The 22,406-nt window shown below is 32.8% G+C and overlaps 1 protein-coding gene across 2 annotated transcripts in view; it reads right to left on the bottom strand.

The window, feature by feature from the left end:
* Positions 1-22,406, bottom strand: part of UNC80_1 (Protein unc-80) — a 97,545-nt gene that overhangs the window by 37,462 nt on the left and 37,677 nt on the right. For both annotated transcript variants that reach the window (XM_051211099.1, XM_051211100.1), the window contains exons 15-29: positions 20,930-21,193; positions 20,078-20,243; positions 18,799-19,200; positions 15,917-16,063; positions 15,224-15,316; positions 14,536-14,956; positions 12,283-12,886; positions 10,548-10,904; positions 10,147-10,285; positions 9,104-9,212; positions 6,472-6,682; positions 4,515-4,710; positions 3,899-4,102; positions 2,530-2,682; positions 361-548 (exon numbers count right to left, since the gene is read on the bottom strand). In XM_051211099.1, coding sequence (XP_051071136.1) covers positions 361-548; positions 2,530-2,682; positions 3,899-4,102; positions 4,515-4,710; positions 6,472-6,682; positions 9,104-9,212; positions 10,147-10,285; positions 10,548-10,904; positions 12,283-12,886; positions 14,536-14,956; positions 15,224-15,316; positions 15,917-16,063; positions 18,799-19,200; positions 20,078-20,243; positions 20,930-21,193 — 3,654 coding nt within the window. The remainder of the gene's footprint in view (positions 1-360; positions 549-2,529; positions 2,683-3,898; positions 4,103-4,514; positions 4,711-6,471; positions 6,683-9,103; positions 9,213-10,146; positions 10,286-10,547; positions 10,905-12,282; positions 12,887-14,535; positions 14,957-15,223; positions 15,317-15,916; positions 16,064-18,798; positions 19,201-20,077; positions 20,244-20,929; positions 21,194-22,406) is intronic.

Here is a 22,406-nt window from a genome sequence, read left to right as displayed (position 1 = left end):
TTTTAGTAAACCACTAGTCGTTAAAACTTCAGAATATAGGATGAAAAAATAAAAAAACAGAAAAACGAATATCATCACGATTCTCATTCTTCGAATTTAGTTGGAATTTACGACAGTTGGTGGCATCCAAAAATTCTCAACTCTCAACAGTTATGTGACTCGCTTTTTTGTTAAGTATAATAAAAACTAGTCAGAGGTTTTTCAACACTTGGTGATAAAAAAGTTCGAAAAAATACAAACACTCTTGTTAAAATATAATTTAAAAATATTATTCTTTATATCTATATATCTTAGCTTATCAATTCATAGCATTTTAAATAGACCTTATTAAACTTATAAATGGTGAGTACATGAACTTACTAAGTTATTGAACAGAGCATGTGCTGTTTGCATTGGTAATTCAGGTAACCGTTGAATCATTTTACGTAAAATAAATATAAGTTCATCTTTATTTTTTATGCGTGTGAGACGCTCGAATATAAAGCGTAAAAATAATGGTGTATCTTCTAGCAAACAATTAAATATCACATACTCAGCTATTGTATTTACTGAAATTAAACGAAATAAGGGTATTCCAATTATGTGCTCAGATTTATAACTATTTAAAGTGAAATTTATATCATTTGGAGAAACACGTAATGTACAGGGAAATATATTGACAGTAACTACAGTTTAACATACTAACCAGAAACCTAAAAAATATTGGGGAGTGGTCACTGGATTAAAATTGAACGATTATTTACTACAATTTGTGTAAATTCTTAAACAATATTTTACAAGGTGAGCATTGTTGGTAATGCGAGATCTCCAGAAATCACTTCGTAAACGTCTTATTTGTGTAATATTATTTTTGAAATTTGAATTTCTCGTTTCCGCGCCAATAGCACCCAGTTTTACCTTCAGATTGCATTCCTCACTTAGAAAGACCCTAAATGTCATTAGTTTGTTGCATTTTTTAATACTCTATTTCGTGACGTTTTCCAGGTAGCTTTTTATGCTCTATATATGCTTGAGTTGTGTGCATGGTTTGTTCATGCTTCTGGCTGCTTGTGGAATATATATTTTCCTCATCTGAACCTGGTCTTCTCTCTTTAGTTATCAGGGCTGGAACGCATCGAAAGAGTTTAGCTTGTTGTTGTGTTGGTGATCCTTCGTTCTTTTCCTTGGTTTAAGTGATCCCATAATTTCTTAAAACACCAAACCTTTTATAACTATATCAGTAATAAGATAAACTTAACTAAACCACGCATTTTAGGCTTTCATTTTGCACATAACTAGATTGTTAGATTGTACAACTTCTTAAAATTTGGAACCGATTAATGGAATTGGTACAGTTTGAAATTGATTGTACTCAAAAAAGGATATAGATATATTTGAAGGAATAAAATTTAATGAGAGTTACTGAGTACAGTATAGAAATGCTGTCAATTACAGATGCAGTTGCTCACGAGGAATACCTGTTGTTCTTAAAGGTTTACGTTTTTCGTTTATGAAATCATGAAGATTCAGTGACGAATGTCAACGCACTCTACTCAATGACAACCTCTAGTCTTTTTCATGACTACACATACATATATATGTGTTAAATATGTGAATGTCTTTCAAATATTAGACATATTTTCCTTTACCGTAATAGAAAACACACGATACATATATGAGTTGCGTGGTCTGTATAAATATAAAGGAAATCTATCAATTTTAATAATTCGTTTCGGAACCCTATGATGACGGATTTCATTTAAATAATTTACGGTAGCTTGTAGAGGCTGGTACCATGTCAAGCGCACATAGGTTATTTTAGCTTCTGGCTAGATGAATCTATTCGTTCTTTTCAAGCCACATTTTGACCATGTTAATTACTCACTTATCATCCTTGACTGTTCTTATATGAGCGCATGCGTTCGCTACAAACCTCTGAGTTACGTTTTGGTTTGGAGTATTTTGAAACGCCTATGAACAAAGGCAGGTTTCGTGGAAGACAATGTTATACCAAAAAAGGATTTGAAATACAGTAATCACTGTTCTTTCATTTTAGTAAATCAATGAAAGTTGTTTCTGTGTATAAATTTATGCATAATTCATAAAATGTTACGTAAGCAGTATATTCAAACACATTGAAAGAATAGGATTTATAATTTTGCCCGTGTATAGCATTTCAATGACTACGCAGCTTGTCACCTCTTTGAAAAACCATTACCGGTTTCACAGGTCATTTTTAAATTCCATGGTCAATTAAGTCTGGGAAAAATATACAAGTTAATTGTCAGAGTAAGCTTCTTTTCAGATTTTGGCAGAAGAATATTGTAGAAAAGACAGAGATCGTATTGATCCAAAACAATAATGATAATCCTAATTTAAAGGCTTAGAATGATAAACTACTGAGGATTGAAAAAAATTTAAAATGAAGTATGTATAAAATTGCACCTAGTTGTCAGTGTTCATTAAAAGTTGAAGGAAAATAAAGTAACTGTTAAGTCAGCATAATTCGAATTATTTCAAGACAAGTATCATGAAAGTTATATGAATTACCTGCTGTTCCATGCTCATTTATCGCCGTATCATCTAAAAGATTAATCAGTAAAACTGATGCAGAGCATAGAGCAGATGGGAAGACCAACTGAGCTTGTTGCAATGGTTGTGATGGGAATAAAGAATGAGATCCACTTAACCAACGGTCTTCATCTATATGACAAATAGAGTAAAAAGTAAGTTTTACAAACAATGAATCTGTTTTACTTATAAATTACTATATCTCACTTTTCAATAAATGTCATTATTGAATTCACTGCTTAAGTAATAAAGCTAAAATACATCGATCAAAGAAGTGAATGACGTATTGAAAGTCTGTTCACGCTTTATAATTGTTAACTAGACTTATCAAAAGATGATTGGCAGAAAACAATCAGAGTAATACTTATATTCCTATAGTAACTAACGAAAGAAGTGTGTACGCCTTGAAACAGAATATGTAATCTACTTTACGCACTTGCTACTAGATCTAATGCAGTAGTTATCAACAACAGATGCACTAGAATAATGCCACATTATAATAGCAAGCTACATTACGATTTCCAGTGGTTGTCAATTCAGATTTAAAACGATTTTTTAGGCGATATACTAAAAAAATCGTTTAAGTCATTTGTTCAGATTTGGACAAACCAAACGATTCAACTGAGCGTGACAAACATTTGGGAGTTTTATTTGCCATTAATTAAAAGATGTAGGTTTCTTCTGTCCGATAACTGATTGACTCTTCTCAAATTATAAACTGTGTTCGCCTTCTTATTTCGCTTCCTCTCATGAAATTGCCTATAATCCAAGATACAGTTTCTAAATCTCATGTTGTATACTTATACAACATTATCTGGCATATGGTAGATATGCAGTCTGAGAGAGTACAAGAATAGTGAAGATGCCGCTGACCTCTACATCTTTGGAGATAAAACAGACCGATGGCAATAAATCAAGTGCTAAAAATGTATTCGGGTCCTTTCCTATTGACACTGATCTGACATAAGCAACAGTGTTGACTAGTTTTAACATCACCTTGATCTGCAGATCAACTTATGAGTGTCGTTGAAATTTATTCTGCAGTCAGATAACTCGCTAAAATATTGGAAATTAATTTTCTAACAATGCCTCAACAGATTCCACACATGTTTCCTTTGGCATAAGTCCCAATTCTTTATCTTTGTTATTTAAAACTATTTATCCTATTATTGGTATACAACAAACATGGGTTTTTCCCTTCCATAAGGTACCTACATAAACCATTTGCATAATGTGTTAACATGAAATACAATTTCGAATTCCAACTTTTTAGACAATTAAAACCAAGAGTAGCTGAAAAATTCAGTTTGGAGATCATATATTTCCTGATACTTTAATGTTGGCTTACCGTCATGGGCTATAACACTGTTCCGTAACCAAGGTATTGAGCTCTGACGCCACGATAAATTGCGAGCTTGATTGAGAACTGTACGATTAATTGGTGCAAGACTTAGTCTCCGAACAGCAGCAGTATATTCATCTTGTGTTGAACTGGATACTCCTATTTGTCCACCACCTGCTCCACTATTGAATCCTGCAGAATTTGCGATATCTGGGAGGAAAACGCATGGACAGAAACAGTAACAATTTATACGGATGTTAGATAATTAATTTAGTCGACTTTAGTATTTTGAAATTCGTATTTTCGGGTTGAGATAGGTTTATTGTAATGGTTTCTCGAGGGAATATACAACGCGAAGTTGAATAATAGAAATAATAAACATATCCAGTTAATAATGGTCAACAAATGACAAAAATGTGTTTTCATTTACGTCAAATATCCAATGCATTTATTTGTCTATCATATTTACTGCTACACATGGTTTACAATAATTATCCACCTGATATCAATTCATGCTAAAAACTAAACCCAATCACAGCTAAGGCAGAGTGTACTTAATTTACACGAAATCTGACGTGCATAACAATATTTAATTTCAATATGGTAAACAAACATAACTCACTATCATCAATGTTGCCTTCATCCCTGTGTTCTTTGCTGAAAGCTGGTTCAATGGTTGCACGTTCCAGAACTGGGCATGTTGTTAAATGAAAAGACTGTCTGGCCTCTTTTCTTCGCATGGTTTCTGTTGCTATTGCACGAGCCAAAAGTTCCTGTTGCTGTTTACGCCTAGATGTTGAAGCTGTTACAAATGTTTTCTATAAAATAAATAGTGGGGAAATCTAGTTATATATCTGTAAGATTATACCAAGTTAACACAAAAACTGAAAATAAACTAAAATCAACTAATTTAAAGAGACAGTGTTTCGGTAAATTAAAATGAACAACGAAAGAACAAAATTAATTCCAGATAGTCTGAAATATACAATCATTATGATTAAATATCTAAAGCATTTTATTCCTAGCATCAATAGGTCCACAGTAAATTTTATGAACCATTAGACAAACTGTTATATCCGAGTGGAGATTAAATTACAGGTAACTCCCGAGGACTATTAATGGACTAATATTCTATAAATATTCTTATTGTATAATTATTCAACAATTACATTACGTATATTTATATTCCCCTTATTATAAGCTTTATTTTGACCTATAATTTATTATTATACGATTTACGGTTCTTAATCTATGCTCAGTCTATTATTCACTGTCCCCCTCGTGCACAGCCACTTTTTGGTTTATTTGTGTACACATGTTATTTTCTAATTTATGGTACGTTGTGGTCTGTCTGGTTGATATATAAACCGAGTATGTTTGAAATAAACGATCTGCTCTGATTCGAAGCTGGTATTGTGTTCTGGACTCAAGTGGAAGGGCTCGGAGGACATAGGACCAGTAAGGACGCTAGACTGCCCGCACCGGTTGAACGTCATTGGTTGGCCTAGTGTAAAGATCCGTATAAGTCGTATCCGGATTGGTCGATAGGTCGCGTGGTAGCGAAACAAGACATCCAAGGTCATAACACAAACTGTACTCCTAATTTTATTATAAGCGTTTGAAATACATATGTTAACTGCCTTATAGATGCTTGCAATGAGGAAACAAGTTTAATGAAAATAGATTTTATACATTCATGTGACGTATGCTACTTTTACTGATATAAGTAGTATACAGCACCAATCAGAAGTGGGGTGTTTGGCAGTATAGGTTGGGAAGATAGAGTTGAAGAGAACGGAAACAGTGAGTAATTGTTATGGCAATGAAGTAATGATAAAGTTCGAGACAATTGATGGAAGATTCGCAAATTAAATATTGAACGTATTGTTTTTCACATTTGACCAAAAGCTCTGTTAGTTTGTATTAAAATACATTGGTTGTCACCACCTGTGTTTTCGTCCACAGCATTATCACTTTACGTTAACACGAACAGACATTTAAACAAAAAAGCCATGTGATGTGAAAACGTTTTTTGAAGGTTTTCAGGGACGTTCACTCAACTAGAGGAAATATAGACTTCTTTTTCAATGAACTCAGATCGAAAGCTCAGTCATACGGATGATACCAGTAGAAAATAAAGTCGGCAAGTACTAACTTTGATTTTATTAAACAACAATTATATAAAAGCTAGAGCACATTAGGTTTTAGAAAGTGTGTAACAAAATAGTTTACAAACACATTCCTAATGGTGATAAATGAAAGTAATAAGGAGAGGCGCCTAAACCTTGATCATGTTTCTCCATCACTGTTGAGTAAAAAACTTAATATTCTTAAAGTTGTCTTTGAGAAATGTCATGCTTTCTTTGACAGATGATTTGTATTCTGTATTCCCTTTCAAAACGCCTGACATCAGTTTTTTACCAACCATTCAAATAAAAAATTTTTATCAACAGATTTTATTCAGAAAAATGTATAGTGTTAACTAAATGTTTCCACTGAAAACTTTGGTAAAATAAGTTAAAGATTTATTGAGAAACAACATAATGTTTAGGTGATAAATTAAAACAAAATAAATATACCGTAGCCTCGTTTTGTTTTAGCTGAACCTCTTCAGCCGATGTTCCTTTACGAATCTGCCAAACAGGATCTGGTGCCTCGAATCCAGGATAACCGAGTGTAGGTGAAGGCAAAACAAATTCAATAAAAGATGGAGGTACTCTTAATTGACTAGGTGCATTTTCTTCAAGTCGCGACCAAACATGAAAACGATGACACCACAAAGTCCTAAATCTAGGAAAAAAACAGAGAAAGTGCAGATTAATTATGTTTTTATAAACTAATTCTCAAAGACATTATTTGTTCATTACCAAAAAATATGCATAAACTAAAATTTGGTCCCACTCGATCATTTCAAAAACAAAAAGTAATGGTAATTTTTAAATCAAACACCCAATGTTTCATCACGAAAGTTGTTAAAACACTTGCTTTGTTAATTTAAACCCAGTGGATGTAAACATTTCATCTATTTCACACCCATATTATAATACTATCTCAGAATAGTAGACATTTCTTGTCAAATCGGAAGGACATATTGATATGAGGGAAAGAAAAGTCAAAATTCGATTGGTTTGCTCATTACGAGTTTGTTCAACTTTACTTCCGTTCTGATTCAATGTAATGGTTACTTAATGTAGTATTCGGCTTTGTTTTCTCGAATGATATTTTATTCTGTATAATATACGATATTCTTGTTTTCCATTGACATGAACTATGCTCAGTATGTGATTTGTTATAACTTTAAGTATTTTTCATGTATGTGATTTCATCCTAATTATTAATCGAAATGGGTGTACAATCAATATATAAAGGAGTGTATTTTCTACTAGAGTCGTCGTCGTCGTGCTTTGGGATTAATAAATCTTCACTTACACCAGTCTTTGTGTTCTTACTTTCGCGTCATGGGAATTGCAGAGGTCCCTCTTTCCAAGTATAAGTGGTAAACGTTTCCAACACAACAATCAGCAACGACTAGATATATCAAGTAGCATCCAAACCACAGGACATAACAGTAGCGACGGGGATCGTCAAGACATTCAACATACACAATTGTCGTTGATGTCCTTGAACGACATTGGTTGTTAATTTGTCCTACTGTATTTTCTATTACCGTGCTGATTTATACACAAACAGAAAATGGCTCTCCCTTCCGATTAATTACAGTTGCTATTTCAGCGACAACAGCAGCGTTTTAAAAAGAATCAGTTGAAATTTATAGACAAATTATACACATTGCTTCTGAATCATCCATGCTTAGGAGATGTGACCGGAGTTAATCAGCTAATACCTAAATTGCGTACAGAGTTGGAAAATGATTGCAAAATGTCTGAATGTGTCAGTGAAAGCCTCCATGAATCCTTGACAAGCAGCATTGTAAGCGAAGCAGTAGCAGCCATTCATGATCTGCTCGGTGGTCCAGAAACGTCCATTTGAGACATGCCCAGTAGCGGGTTCAAAGCCCATTGTCCCCGAAACACAATATACAAACACGAACTTGTTCAGCTCACAGAAAGACGATGTCTTATTAAATGCCCATAAAATTATTGCAGTACCTGCCCACGAATCAACAGAAAATGAATCAAGCATCATAATGAAGACAGCTGCATCAGACGTCGGTTTCTTGTTATGTTTCCCTACTAGGAGCACCTAATCTAATCATTAAAAAATGTGATTATGTCTTCATTTTATCGAACTAAGTGATCCTATTTTTATCTTGCCTCAGATGAGTGCATTTCATTTGAGGTTACAAATTAGTACACATTGCCTTTTAGTGACGGGTTTCATTAACAAACAGGTATAAGTTCCTAACTGTTTAAGTTAAAACGATACTTGTGATGGACCACATATTTATTCTTGTGAGTTATACATATATAAAATCACGACAGATAATAAGGAACAACGAAAAGTTTGAATCCCAAAGCCACTTATTATTTGATACCGCAATTATATAGTGCTAAAAAACCCAAGTATGTCATCTAGTTATCACTTTTTTATCGTTTAGAATAAGCAACGCTGATTATCAGAATTTTGACTGCCTCTGACCAAGCATCTAATTTTGGTGAAACACAGGGTTTTCATATAGAAAAGTGATATTATGATTATCATTACGGCTTTTACTGTTTCCAACTGTGAAAATCAACTCCAATTTTAAGGTATTCCAAGCCTTATGTCAATTCAACGTACAGAAACATAAATAATAATATCTCAAAGTGATTATTAAAATTCTGACTTCAACTACCGTTTATGAAGATTCAAATGAAAATAACTGTTGATAGGTTATCATAAAATAGATACGAAATATCAGTGTTTGTTAGTGTTATATTTATCAAACAATACTTCGGAAAATACTATTGATTATTTATTCTTAGTTGCAGTTGAATTTAGGTGGTATTTGAAAATATTAGACGGTTAGATAATTAACTACGTTCGGTCGTCAGTTAAACTTGAAACACTTAAAAATAAAATCTAATGATCTTTATCTTCAACTTCATTTTTACTCCATAGAGTATATTTTTGGTTTATGAACAGGACCTCAATACTCAAATGATAAATAATGATATGTAGTCAGCCTGATGGCTATGCTTACTTGAAAAGATAACACTAGTTTTAGTAAATTGATTGATTGTCAAATATAATAGGATATGTAGAACTCACCGTAGAATAGCATTAAATCTCTGAGAAGGTTTCTCATGTCGCATTTCGTCTAGAATCATTTCTTGAACGATTTGAGGGCAACGTACACCACAGAAAAGTATGAAACATGCTGTTCAAATATAAAAAGCGTTAAATCAGGATTAATATATAGAAAATATCTTTTATTTGTCCTTGTATATATATGCTAGTCGTTATTTAAACAAAAATGAGCAGATTCCATTATGGAAAAAGACTCGAAATTAAGAAGCATCAAGATATAACTTTTCAGTAGTGCCTACTAGTGACTTTTTATAAGACTGAATCTAGCACCCATCAGAAAAACATATGGCTGTAGGAAACAACACCGCCAGTTCACTTCTAGCTAAAAATTTATTTTCTGTCGTAGTGTTACTTTGATCGACATTTGAACCATATTTTATTCAATCAATTTGTTTACGAGGATTAGAATTTAATTGAATAGTTGATTTAAAATAACGTTTGGAACATATCAAGACCTTTTTGTCTTGAAATGTCAGAGAAATGGACTTGAAATTCAATTTAATTGTTGTAATTATATCAAGATAACGAAATCCTGATTTTATCAAAAAGTAACAAAAAATATTATATTGCAGTGAAAACAACAAAAACGAAAAGCACATACCATAAAAGTGTTATACTTTACCCGGACTCTTTTTGTAAAAGATGAATGGATAATTGTTTTGAAAAAAAACATGAGAATTCCTTCAATCTTGAAAGTACGAACTATCCTAAAAATAAAATAGTCAAATCCTAAGTAGTACGAATGAATTTGAAGTAAGCGTAACTGAATTGACTGTTAGAAAAGAAAATCTTTCAGGCGAATTAAGTGTTCAAAAGTTACCATGAAAATGTCCCTAACTTTCCGAAACTTATTTAAGTTCTAATGACTAAGGTTTTATAGTTTATCTCCACATATTCCTGAATCGAATTTCATACAATTATTCCTATACCAACACTAAACGAAAAGCTTTACTTTATCCAATTAAAGTATATAGAGATAATTCCAAAAATATTCAAGGACATACCTGCACTTGATGACAATTCTGTATCCGTTTCTAGCAGCAACTCCCAAGCCAACGGAAGCATCTTTGCTAGTTGATTATTTGTAAGTAGTAAAGCTGCTTTATTCAAAAGATTGAAACCACTGCTACAAAGATTTTTTACCTGAAAACGTAAGTAAAGACAACAAAAAATGTGAATCCTCTTAGTAAAAAATTGAAAATAAGTCGCAGCAATTAAGCGATTTCTTATAAGGTTTGCGTTTCAAATCAATTGTATGTGAACTAAATGTTACGTACCTAGTTGAGCATTAAGTTTAATCATTCATATCTATGGTAAAATATTGTTAAACTGTCATCTTTTCATGAGTTTTAAGACAATAATATAACGGATAATATGACAAGATACATCACAAATCAACACTTACATGAGTATCCAAATAACACTGAATAGGTAATTCACCTAAATGATGTTTACGAAATCTAACAGGTTTCCTAATCTGACTTTTAACACCATCATCATCTTCAAAACCTGGTAAAGTTTCACTTGCTTCGTCAGCCTCAATCCCAAGCAGTGGTGGATTCAGACTTATACTTTGGCGAGAACTCTTCAGCAAACCCGCACCTGCTCCAGCCAACATACTCAGGTTAATTAATCCTGTCAAACCCGGTGTATCATTCTCAAACGAGCTTGGATTGATTGAACGGTTAAGTGATTTCATTCGAATCTTGGTCAGTAGATTCATGTTTTCACGGCTTGAACTTGGTCCAAATATATTAGATTCCTTGTGATAAAAATCAGTGAAAAAAAGTACAGGAAGGCTTTATGGGAACTTTCCGATGATTAAATGCTATAAAACTAATCATAAATGCACCTTACTACTAGCAAGTAGTAATCTGTAAATGTAAAACATTTTAGACAAGGTAAAATTTTATTGTCATTGAGTTACTATCGATTGCAAACTGAACGTATTGGAGAGTATAAACTATCTTGCTAACAAATTAATTTCAATGGATCTTGTTCACTCAATGTACTTTGGTTTCTAATTTCTATTTCACTACATGACAATCCTAATATTGATAAATATAAAATTGTGTGATATAATAATAATAATGCTTTATTGTGAGTACAAATTTTGTTACTGTTATGGATTTTCAGCCCCAGTTGTGAGATATGGCAATGAATTTTTCATTAACATACAATCGAATCGTAATTAGTCAAAAGTTATAATTTACAAATTTTTTTTCAACAGTCAGTTTCTTTTACTCATCTTTAATGGTGAAAGCTCTTCCATCAGTTCAGTTGTTACAATTACTTTTTTCATTCATCAGGGATTAAATGCGTTAATTTAAATATAGGAGTCACTTGTTCTTTTTTCAAAAGATAGACAAATAAGAGTACTAACGTTTCAGCCTGAGATTTTCGGTACAAAGAGTTATGATTAAATATGAGCCTTTCAAATTACCGCGCGAGTAGAAACAACTAAGTTCAAAAAATCTAGAACAGGAAGGTTTACTGGAACATTTGCACACTCGAAGAACAGTTGGCCCGAATGCCTCACCAGGCCGACGCGATATTGTCCTCGGAGAAATAGTCACCAAACGTGTAGAAAAATATTAATAAGTGAAAGTGAAATGCTTGAAAAATGTCGTCTGAAATATTTATTCAGATCGGTTAACATTTCTACATAAAAAAGGACCAGAAAAACATATGATATCTAAGATGTTATCATGTTTATTGTACAAAGTACTCAATGAACGAACTAACGTGGAACCAAGTAAGCAAGTCGTTCTTAAAATAAGTACTCTGTACAGAATAATAATTAATAATCGCCTGATCATACTTCAATTTAAGAGGATCATCATTAGAAACATATAGATTTTTTAAAGTTTCTATCTATATGCCACCACCTTCCAATAACTGGTGATAATACATACTCGAATATTTTAACGATATCGTTATTGTGTAAGTAATTGTACAAACTAGTTGTTAGAAAGTATTTCGATTGGATAAAGTTTGTTAAATGTTAAAATATTTCAAAAAGTATTTAAACATTCAGCGATTATGTTCACTTTATCAAATATAACATAATGAAGTTCAAACGGACGAATCGAAAGCAACAGAAACAATTGAGAACTGATAATAAAATAAGATTAATTTACTTTTCTTTTTGCAGATTTTATAAACAGTTTTGATCTGGCTTTCCAAAAGTCACTACCGCTACTTGCTGCCAGTGCACCCTGTTGCATTAATAGAAAATTATTGACATCAAGATCGTTATCAGCTGATTTGCTTAAACCAGTTAAACTGTCGTTAGATTGAACAATATTTGGTAAACTTTTTAGTGTGCTAATTTTATGCTTTACATGTCCTGGATTAACTTGTTGTTGATGTGTGACATCTGAATCGGATAAATCGTCAGTAGAGTCTAAATGTGAGGAATCTTGATCGGAAGAGTTTTCTGAGCGTGAATCATTTGGTCTATGTTGGCGAATTACATTAGACGATGCTGGTGAAGTTGTACCTGTATCACAAGTTACATTTAAACCACGATTAAGTGTTGCACTTGTATTTGTAGCGGTAGGCGTATTACTAACAGTACTTAGAGAATATAAATACTGACGATCAACAGATATAACAAATTTACTCTCAGTTTCTGATTCATACACCTGTTTCATTGCATTTAACAAATTTCGGCATTGGTGCTGTTGATATTCAAAGCAATTTGAAGCACATGAATTTGGATGATCACAATCAAAACTGGTACTGTAAAATATTGGAATAAACAAACAATTTATAGAAACATTATTTGTCACTCGGCAGTAAATTTAAATTAATATGCTACTTAATCTTTATTTGGTACAAATTCACAAATGAAAGAAGCCCATAGGAATTACATTGGACTGAAATGCGTAACGCACAAACTGTACGACTAAACACTTTACTTTCAAGCCAACATGTATAGTCTACCGAAAATACCAAATCCTAGATTATGAGAAATTAATTTAAGACCTAATCTGATTTAGGTGGAGTTTTGTTCAATGTACTGGATGGTTTGATCGTGAAACTTTTGTTATTCTTCTTAACTACATCATCAGTACAAACATCGAGTAGAATTGAAGTGTTGGGATTTCTTCAAATATGACTCACAGCTTGTCCTATCCACCTTAATCAATAGAAGCAAATCTAATCAAAATGTTAGACAACCAAATCTCAAGGACCTTAAACAAGCTTGTCAAACCAGGAAAAATATCAAAGAAGGTTCAATAGAGAATGAAATCCAGTGGACCAGTAGTCCCTCGATTCTACGGTGGGCCGAAAATACACAAAACAAACTACGTCTAACTGTATCACTTTCCGGAACCTCAACGTACAATTTATCGAGAGAAATTTCAAGAATATTTAAACATTTAATGGACTCATAGAATGACCCTATCAAATCTACCATACTGTTCTTGGATAAGGTTAAGGACATTCAAATCAACAAAGACCAACGGATGATATCCTTCGATGTAACAACCTTATTCATCTCAATTGAACTAAGCTTAGCAAAGGAAATTTTATCCTTATTCATCACCAACGATACAAATCGCTCAACGTACACGAAGCTTCACAGTCAGAGTTTTCTAGAACTCGTCGATTTATGCATAACAACACATTTTCAATTTAATAACACAATTTATGGACTAACGAGAGAAACGCCGATGGGATCACCAATATCAGGATTTACTGCAGAAGCAGTGATGCAGAGACTGGAAGCCTTGATCTTACCAGTGATCACGCCATGTATAAAGGTCATAAAAGAGATTACAACGAGACTATTGAAGCCGTTTGGAATAGTTACAGCACGCAAACAGGCAAGATCATTTCAATCAATACCATGCAAACTAAAGGATGAAATGACAAAAGAGTAAAAACCGAACATCATCTACAAAATAAACTGCCCCAATTGAGAAAAACACTACAACGAACAAAGTGGACTCCCCCGTTACCTTCGTTAGCATGAATATCAATTAGCAGTCGAAAAACGTGGACACAAAAATGACTGAGAAATGTTGAGATCTTGAATAGAAGGATTACTAAAAGAAGCTTACCACTCGGGTCAATCAGAAATCAACAAGAAATTACAGATTGATAGCGATATATATTCAATGAAACACCAATGACAGATAACTGAAAAGTCATGTAAGGGATTTATATGAATTCTCTAGTACTCTTTATGTTATTATACCGTAAACGACGAAATGACATTTATATATGCAGTAATTATACTCTGGGAAACTCATAATAATTTGTTATCACGGTACACTTTTGAAAGATTTATGGAAACTCTAACTAATCTTGTCAATATATTAATCAAGTCAAATACTAACTTTGTGAAAATATATATCATCAAATTGTACACAATAACTCACTAATTTGCAAATTCTATAACAGCATCAACCCACGGCATATGAGATGTGTAATCATCCACATGATAAGTCTCATTATCCCCAAAAGCTAAGGCATGATGGATTGTATTAGATTTCAAAGACTTCTTCGCAGAAAGGGCAGCTGATACAGATCGTCGTACAGATGTATGGGACTTGATCGTTTCATCGTATCTGGAATGATGACCTTGTCTTGGTTTTAAACGTAAGGGATTCGAGTGAATTAGACTTTTATTGACATGATTCATTTGCAGCAAATTTTGTTCTTCATGATAAACGTCTTGATTATCATCCTCAGAAACTGGAGTTCCAGGATTATCGGTTGAATCGTCAAAAACGTCAGTACAGATATCACCGCTACTAGTTCGATTCATTTGCCCCATAAGACTAGGGCGTTGTTCAAACGCTAAAAGTCACAAAAGGTACAAATGATAGCATTAGCCTACGGAAAAACGTAGTAGATTAATTGGCGTGAAATACAAATAGCTACGTCAAACTGATTTTGTATGTTCATTCTGAAAAATCTACCTACCACATATTGTTACTGTGGGATTTTTCCGAAACCAGAACAGTTGAAATAAATAATGATTTAAAACATAGGTTGTGAATAAAAAATCGAAGTGAATGAAACTTTGAAGATTGAACCGACTTGTAAATTAACGAAATGACTAACCATTAGATAAATCGGACCCGTGAGGAGTAAAATATCTAAAACTCCCAGAACCTCGATGTTTCTGAAGATGGCCTTTGCTCACTGATAAACGATCTGCCAAAACAATAAGGAAACAAAATACAATAATCACTCTTGAAACCCGAATAACTATAAAACTAAACAAACCCAGTATTTCTGCACCAGACAAATCTAAACTTGCTTATAGCTCATAATACCTAATCCTGATAGAAATTTATATTTAAAAAAAGAGATCATCTTAGCCAATTCAACTATAAGTTAGTGACTGACATTACTAATGAATGTGTATTTATATCTAAGGTGGAAACGCGGAAGATAGTTCCCATGCACGAACTTGTTATATGAAGATAGAGTTACGACTCTGAATGTTCAATAAGATTACTAACCAAAACATAATATAAAGTGCTCAAAAATGGAAAATCGCTATCAATGAAGAAGTATTTCACAGAAGTAAATGTTGTGAAATCAATTAAATTATATGAGCATGACAAAATGATGATAAATTGAAATAATTTCGAGAAACTTAAAAAGACTATTAAATATTAACATAAACTTCTCAGTTAGTTGAAATGTTTCTTAAAATCTCTTCTTATTAGTTTTAGATACTAAATTAATTAAACTATCTGTCACATAGAGTAGATATACAAAAATTTAGAGAAAAACTTTAGAATTTACGTTGCGATTCATTTGCTTCTAATGATTGATCAAGATAGTTCGCACTTGCATTTGTAGAATCAGTTATATCCTTAGAATCGTCCATTACGGCGAAACTGATACGTCTGGATGAAGTGCCCCGACGCCCACTGAAAGATTTATCTGTACCTAAAGAGATTAGTTAATTAAAAATTCAAAGTATATCTGAGTTGGACAGATTATCATAAACTGTTCATTGTTTCCAATATTATTAATCGTCTTTAACAAATTTGGCTTGATAAAACGAATATGTTCAAAATTAAAAACCAAACACAATCATTGCAGATAAGAAAACTATTTCTCTTTTTCAAAAACTTCAATTTTGAAAGTGACATAGGTAGCATCACTCTAATTTGCGCCCTATATGGATCATTTGAAAAGATACTAAATACAACCAAGCTATAAATCAACCCAAGCTAATGAGTCCTCATATTATGACACTCATGATAGGTTCCTTCATTTGTATATACATATTTAAATGTTCTTGTGGAGCTGGTCACAGTGGTCACAATCGGAGAGGCTTATTCTTGAGCTCTTGCTAACTGTGCCAGGACTATTGGAAGAAGGGAACAAAAAACTATAAATAGAGTTAGCTAAACGATAAATATCGGTAATTAACCAAGAACATTTGAACCTTATTTTGTCATCCATCCCATCCGTCCATCCGTAGCTGGATTTCAAAACATTGACGCTGAATCATATTGTTAAATATTACGATTTAGATATATCTTCGACTAGTTTTCACGTTCACCATTATAACTAACTATATGATTTTTCTCATTCTACCTAAATCCAATTGTATGTACTTTTATATTTATAATACTTCCTTGATAATGGCCGCAGGATTCATTTATTTACTGAATTCTTAATCAGCAATAGAATACGGTTCTATACACGCACAATCATATTTCACATTCTGAATATATTTTACACCTAATGGCTAATTAGATTACTAAAAACAAAATCAACATTTAAAAATGATTGGATATAATTTCAGTAAATTTCGTTTTGCAAACCATATTTTTATTTTTGATAATTTTGATTACTATTATTTCTCTGAAGTAGTTCGCGTCAGTTTCCCAAGAAAAACTTTGAGATTATTTCAAATTTAATTTTCAAATATAATATCTTCTATATACTCGACTCTTGAGTTTTGTCAAACTCATAGGTTGAATTTGACTTATGTATCTGTAAATCTTGAATAATGTATTGTCGATTCTTTAGTTTTATTTTTGGGATTCAACTTGGATGTGTTAAGCAACACCAAAAACGACAATTTGTCAAGTAAAAAACTTCAAGTTTGATTTTTATTGGACATTCCGTTTCTTTAATGAGTTATAAAAATCGGACAACAGCGATATCTGTGAGGGATTAGTAAAAAATAACTCATGTAGATATCATGAAATCTTGTACCTAAACAGGAATATATCAAGTACGATTTTCAACAATCTATGTCAATCTGATAACGTTTTAGAGTTACAGTGTAAGCACATGACTTTTGATATGATCCTAAACCACATTGAAAACGCTTTTAACTTCCCAAGCTCCTGAAAAAGCGCTTCACTATGAAATAAAACTAATGTGATTCTTCTAAAATAGTTCATTAGAAATATTTTCTGTAAAACAATAATGCTGTTACGTACCTTGATATTGAAAAGTAAGTGATTGATGAAACAGTAATTTTGAATCCATAAAACTCTTTAGCTAAAAATTAGTTTTATTGTTTAAATTAATTTAAAAAATAGACTACTCGTAAAAAAGAACGCCCGGATAAAAGTCCTCTGTTATTTTACCAGCATTCCTTTTATCGTATGTTTAAAATGTCCATTTGTGCTTAAAGCAATCATACAGGAATTAAAGCTTCTCTTTATCAAATTTTATCTTCCATAAGTGGACGCTCAATAACAATATATTCTCATGAGATATATGAGTCAAAACGTTAAGTGGGAAATTTAATATGGTGATCCCTATGATCAATTTTCTATTTTGAATGGTATTATGTTTTGCTTAACTTAGATCAGTACTTGTTCTATCACTGAATGATAAAAAAACGTTTGATATTTAATAAAACTAATATCCTATTTTGGTGTCATATATAAGTTGACATACATACAGAAACACATAAAGCATTTTTTAACATATTTCGTTAAGAGTCTGGTCACTCTAGATGTCTTTCTAAATAATTTAATTCGTTCACCACTTCTCTATCCAGCTTTACCTTATCGAAACAAACATTTATTGATTTGGTCAGTTCCTTAGTTAGTTAAAACAGAGATTAGCAAAAAGCATAATCGATGGTGGCTTTTCGCGGTGAAGAGAGTCGCTCGTAAACGAATTTACAGAGTGATATGACAGTTCATCTATTCTAATCAGTATTGTTTAAACAAGACAATACATAATTTATCTAGGCTAATCAGAGTTTGTTGAGGTACATACGTAGTTACGAGAGTATTTGAAGCAAAACCAACAAACAACAGTCAACAAGATGAAGGCCAAGATGTGTTTAGCTAATTAACTTAAACATTTATCATGAATATAGTTATGTAGTTAAATTTTGTGTTGTTGTTGTATTCGTTCCTTGTAGATATTTTCGTTTGTAAAAAATTAAATCTTTGTGCTAAATGATAAAAACAAACAGTGAATCACTAATCCCATGAATATTTCTCTCTTATAAAATAACCCATATGACATACAAGTTACTTGTGTAGGTTAATGATAAGACGAGGTTAAAATTTTTGTTCAATAAATTAAATGTCTGTAATTACAAATAACAGATTTCTAACATTATTTCAAATGAAAGAGTTTTCATTCATTGAATTAGTTTCACGATCACATAGAAGTTACTGTTATCAATGTAAACTTACTGGTGGTTATTACAGGTTTTACAGTGGAAGATGAATGTTTTTCTATTTCGTTTGCAATACCATCTTCAGGGCTGTTGTTACCTGCACTTCCAAATATCGGCATTAATATACTGAGACGTCTTTTAGCACCTTTAAAGGATGCTCCACTGCTACCTGAAGAATAGGTGTGTTTAAACGTATCAGTTTTCTTATCACCGCTTGCTTCACGTGTTAATGAACGTTTGATTACTGAGTTTCTGGATGAATGTTGTGCTGATTGACCATATTTCCCATCGTAGTTTGGATTGTCTTGTGGTAAACGTTGGTGTGTTTCTCTAAGATAAGTTGTTATCTCAAACAACAATTGAACACCGACAGTTAGTAAAGCATACGGGCAACTTTCTCCAGTTGGATTAACTGACGCTGAGATAACAATATGATTAAAAAACATACACCGGTTACGTTCGATGAAGAATAACGCTAAATTTTTCCCAGTTCATACTGCATCTCTTAAACTGACAAAAAAACTAGAACCTTTTGTTTACACTACTTAAACAGACTATTATACGAATAACCCATCTAGTTACGCTAATTTTGTAGGTCTTCAAAAATCGAAAAAAATTTTAGAATTAAAATAAGAATGACTTCCGTTTTATGACGAGTAACAAATTTGAATTTCAGTTAGCAAAATATAACCATTAAGTTATTAAAAAAACCGGACAAATTTTTGACTGAAGGTTGCGGTATTCCTTTAAATCAGTGAACGTAAAGATGGTCACATGAAAAACCATAATATATTTCTTTCATTCTCATTACATTGAGTAATTCATCTGAATTCACACAATTTGGTAATCTGCATTTGATTCTGCAATAACAATTGCAATCCAAGTTTAAAGGAATTGAGTTTTTCAGGGTTGTTTTAGTATTTTGAGTGTTTGGCAGAATAGGGTCGTTCTGTCCATATCAGGCATCCTATACAGCCGAATTTCTGTTCAGAAAGACTGTCGTTACATTTTACTACTGTTTTGACAACTGAATATGCAGTTTTATGAATATTGCATACACTCTTCCATTCTGTTTACACCTTATAACAATTTGTCTTTTGATTAATTAATTTTCTTACTTACTGTATTGAATAGATGTACAGTGTATTTCATAATAATACTTAACAGCTTTACTCATCACGTATGGTAATATTTTTTTAATAGGATAACTACCCAAGTCCGTCTCTTGAAAAGTGGAAATACACAAACTAACTCAGTATTACAAAAATAAGATAGTAATAGTTTTTCGAGCATACCATCATCCAAAAAGTTTTGTTCCATTTCGACATTTGATCGACAGTTTACGTCTTTGCTTTTATCACTTCCATAAACTTTATCACCAGTCGAATCCAAATTTGTAATAATGGATGAATTAGACGAAGACATTATTGACGTAAAATACTGCAACCTATGACCCAATGCCTAAAACATTGAGGGAATGAATAAATAACCAATGCTTTAAAGAAGTCTAACTTGTAACTATATACTAATGCAATATTCTTCCCTTATTATTACTGTTTGAATAACTAATGAAAATTTAAAAGTGAAGAACAACTAATTCACCTAAACTTCGATCGTTTTAAAGATGTCAATTATATTTTACGGTATCGCAGTAATTGTATGGTAAATGGACGCAAATTATAGAGCATCCAAATATTATGGGATATTTACACCTTTATAGAGATGAATATAGGTATAAATGTACTGTATCTTTGTTCAAGCAAATTATTACTTACACTCAGAAACCAGATTAAATTAGGAATAATTAGATTTCACTTGCATTCTAAACCCTGTTTTAACAAGAACTTGTTTATCTACAAATAATTTAGTGATTTCCTAATACAAGTAACAACTAAAATGCATAATTCCCCTTTACGAAATTTTTCTGAAACTATTAATAGGGCGCCTCAGACATATTCATTCCTGTTAAAAATGACTGGTCATCTATCTCCCTCACAACTCATTTAAATAAGACATCGATAATGATTCGTCGGATAGACCAAAATTTGGTTATCTTGTAGTTTCGAAAGCAGCTTCCAGTTGATAGTTAGGTCATCTTATAAGAAATGGGATGCATATTTAACATATAGTAGTAACTTATTGCTTACTTCACCCCAAGCATAGAATAGGTAGCCAGCTACACGTTTGATTTCCGATATATCCACCGGATGAATATTGTTATTATTATTTTCGTTTGCTTGTGAAAGATTATTGTTGCTATTAGTAGTATTACTACTAATGAATCCAGCGCTTGATCGAAATGAACTGGGTAGATTGAATTTCATCCATCCAGCCCATTCGCCTCGATTACAACGGTGAACTAAAAAGGCACATTCTAGCAGTAGGCAGGCCCGCGCTAGCACAGGAGCATCCTAAAACAGTGATCAAAGAAAAATAAGATTGTAAAAGAATGTAATTCAGAGCATATGCGACGACATCTAATGAATCTTCTACAATAGATAGACAGATAGTCTACAGCCATAGTGATGTCATGTTCTTACCGATGAAAACATAATGATCAAGAAATATAATATGATTAGTAGGGTAGATAACACTAAATCGAGACCACAAGATAAACTTACATTATTTTTGGTAAAGAATTTTCAATAGCATAAATTTTATTGGATCCTAGCATGATGTTTACGTAATACGTACGTCTCATGCTAAAGTTAAGAGTCCTTCATTTAGAAGGATTAAGTGTGAAACTATTAAAAATAGACCACCGTTCAATGAACGAAAGGAACTTATTCATTTCAAGGGGATTTGAAGCAGAAGAAATCAGCGTAAATACAATGCAGATGACTGATCATGAAGAAAAATGAGTAAAGTAAGGAAGGAAAAAGAGCTTACCGAAAAGTATCAGTTTAAGTTATTCAGAAAGTAAAATACTTTCCTTCAAGCACATGACATAGTTTTCATCCAGAGAATTAAAAACGTAACTAGTTGATTAGCCTGTTCCCAGTGTTAACGCCCCAAAACTTATTTCATAACAGCGGTCTTGGAACAAAGTCAAAGCTTGAAGTGTAGTCTAGGAACGCGCATCAAACGTACTTCTCACTGTATTTCAAACGACACCTGTGATGCAGGGCAACATCAGCATCTAACGTTCTTCTCTTGTATTTGTATGTAAATTGATATTCACTTAATTTATCCTAACCATAGCTTCTACCTTGACGTGGTGGTCGGGCGTGCCTATTGTGATGAGTAAAACGAGCCCTATTGGCTGTAACACATGTTCTTTTAGGTCTTAGCATGCGAGACAGGTTGATCAGAGAACGGTGAAAGTAAAGGCGGCAACTTAGTGTCCAAGGGCGAAAGCGTACTGCTGACTGTAGGGGCTGTGATAACAGTAGGGCGTTTCCTTCGGACAACCACCGTCTGCAGAGATACTGTCTCCCCATAACAGAAGGAACGGGTTAGAAAAGGTCGACCATAAGAATGTCACACCTCACATTACCCCATGGATTTCCGTCATCGGAAATAAGACCTTTCAAATTGTAGAGCGATCACATGAGCAATCCATGAAAAAGCCAGGCCTGGTCAGCCTAATGAAGTCGTCCCTTGGGCCCTGCCATCGCACTCACA

The sequence above is a fragment of the Schistosoma haematobium genome, chromosome ZW, assembly GCF_000699445.3.
Source record: "Schistosoma haematobium chromosome ZW, whole genome shotgun sequence".
NCBI lineage: Eukaryota > Metazoa > Platyhelminthes > Trematoda > Strigeidida > Schistosomatidae > Schistosoma > Schistosoma haematobium.
Note: the sequence above shows the minus strand (reverse complement) of the source record. Positions and strands in the feature narration are given on the sequence as shown.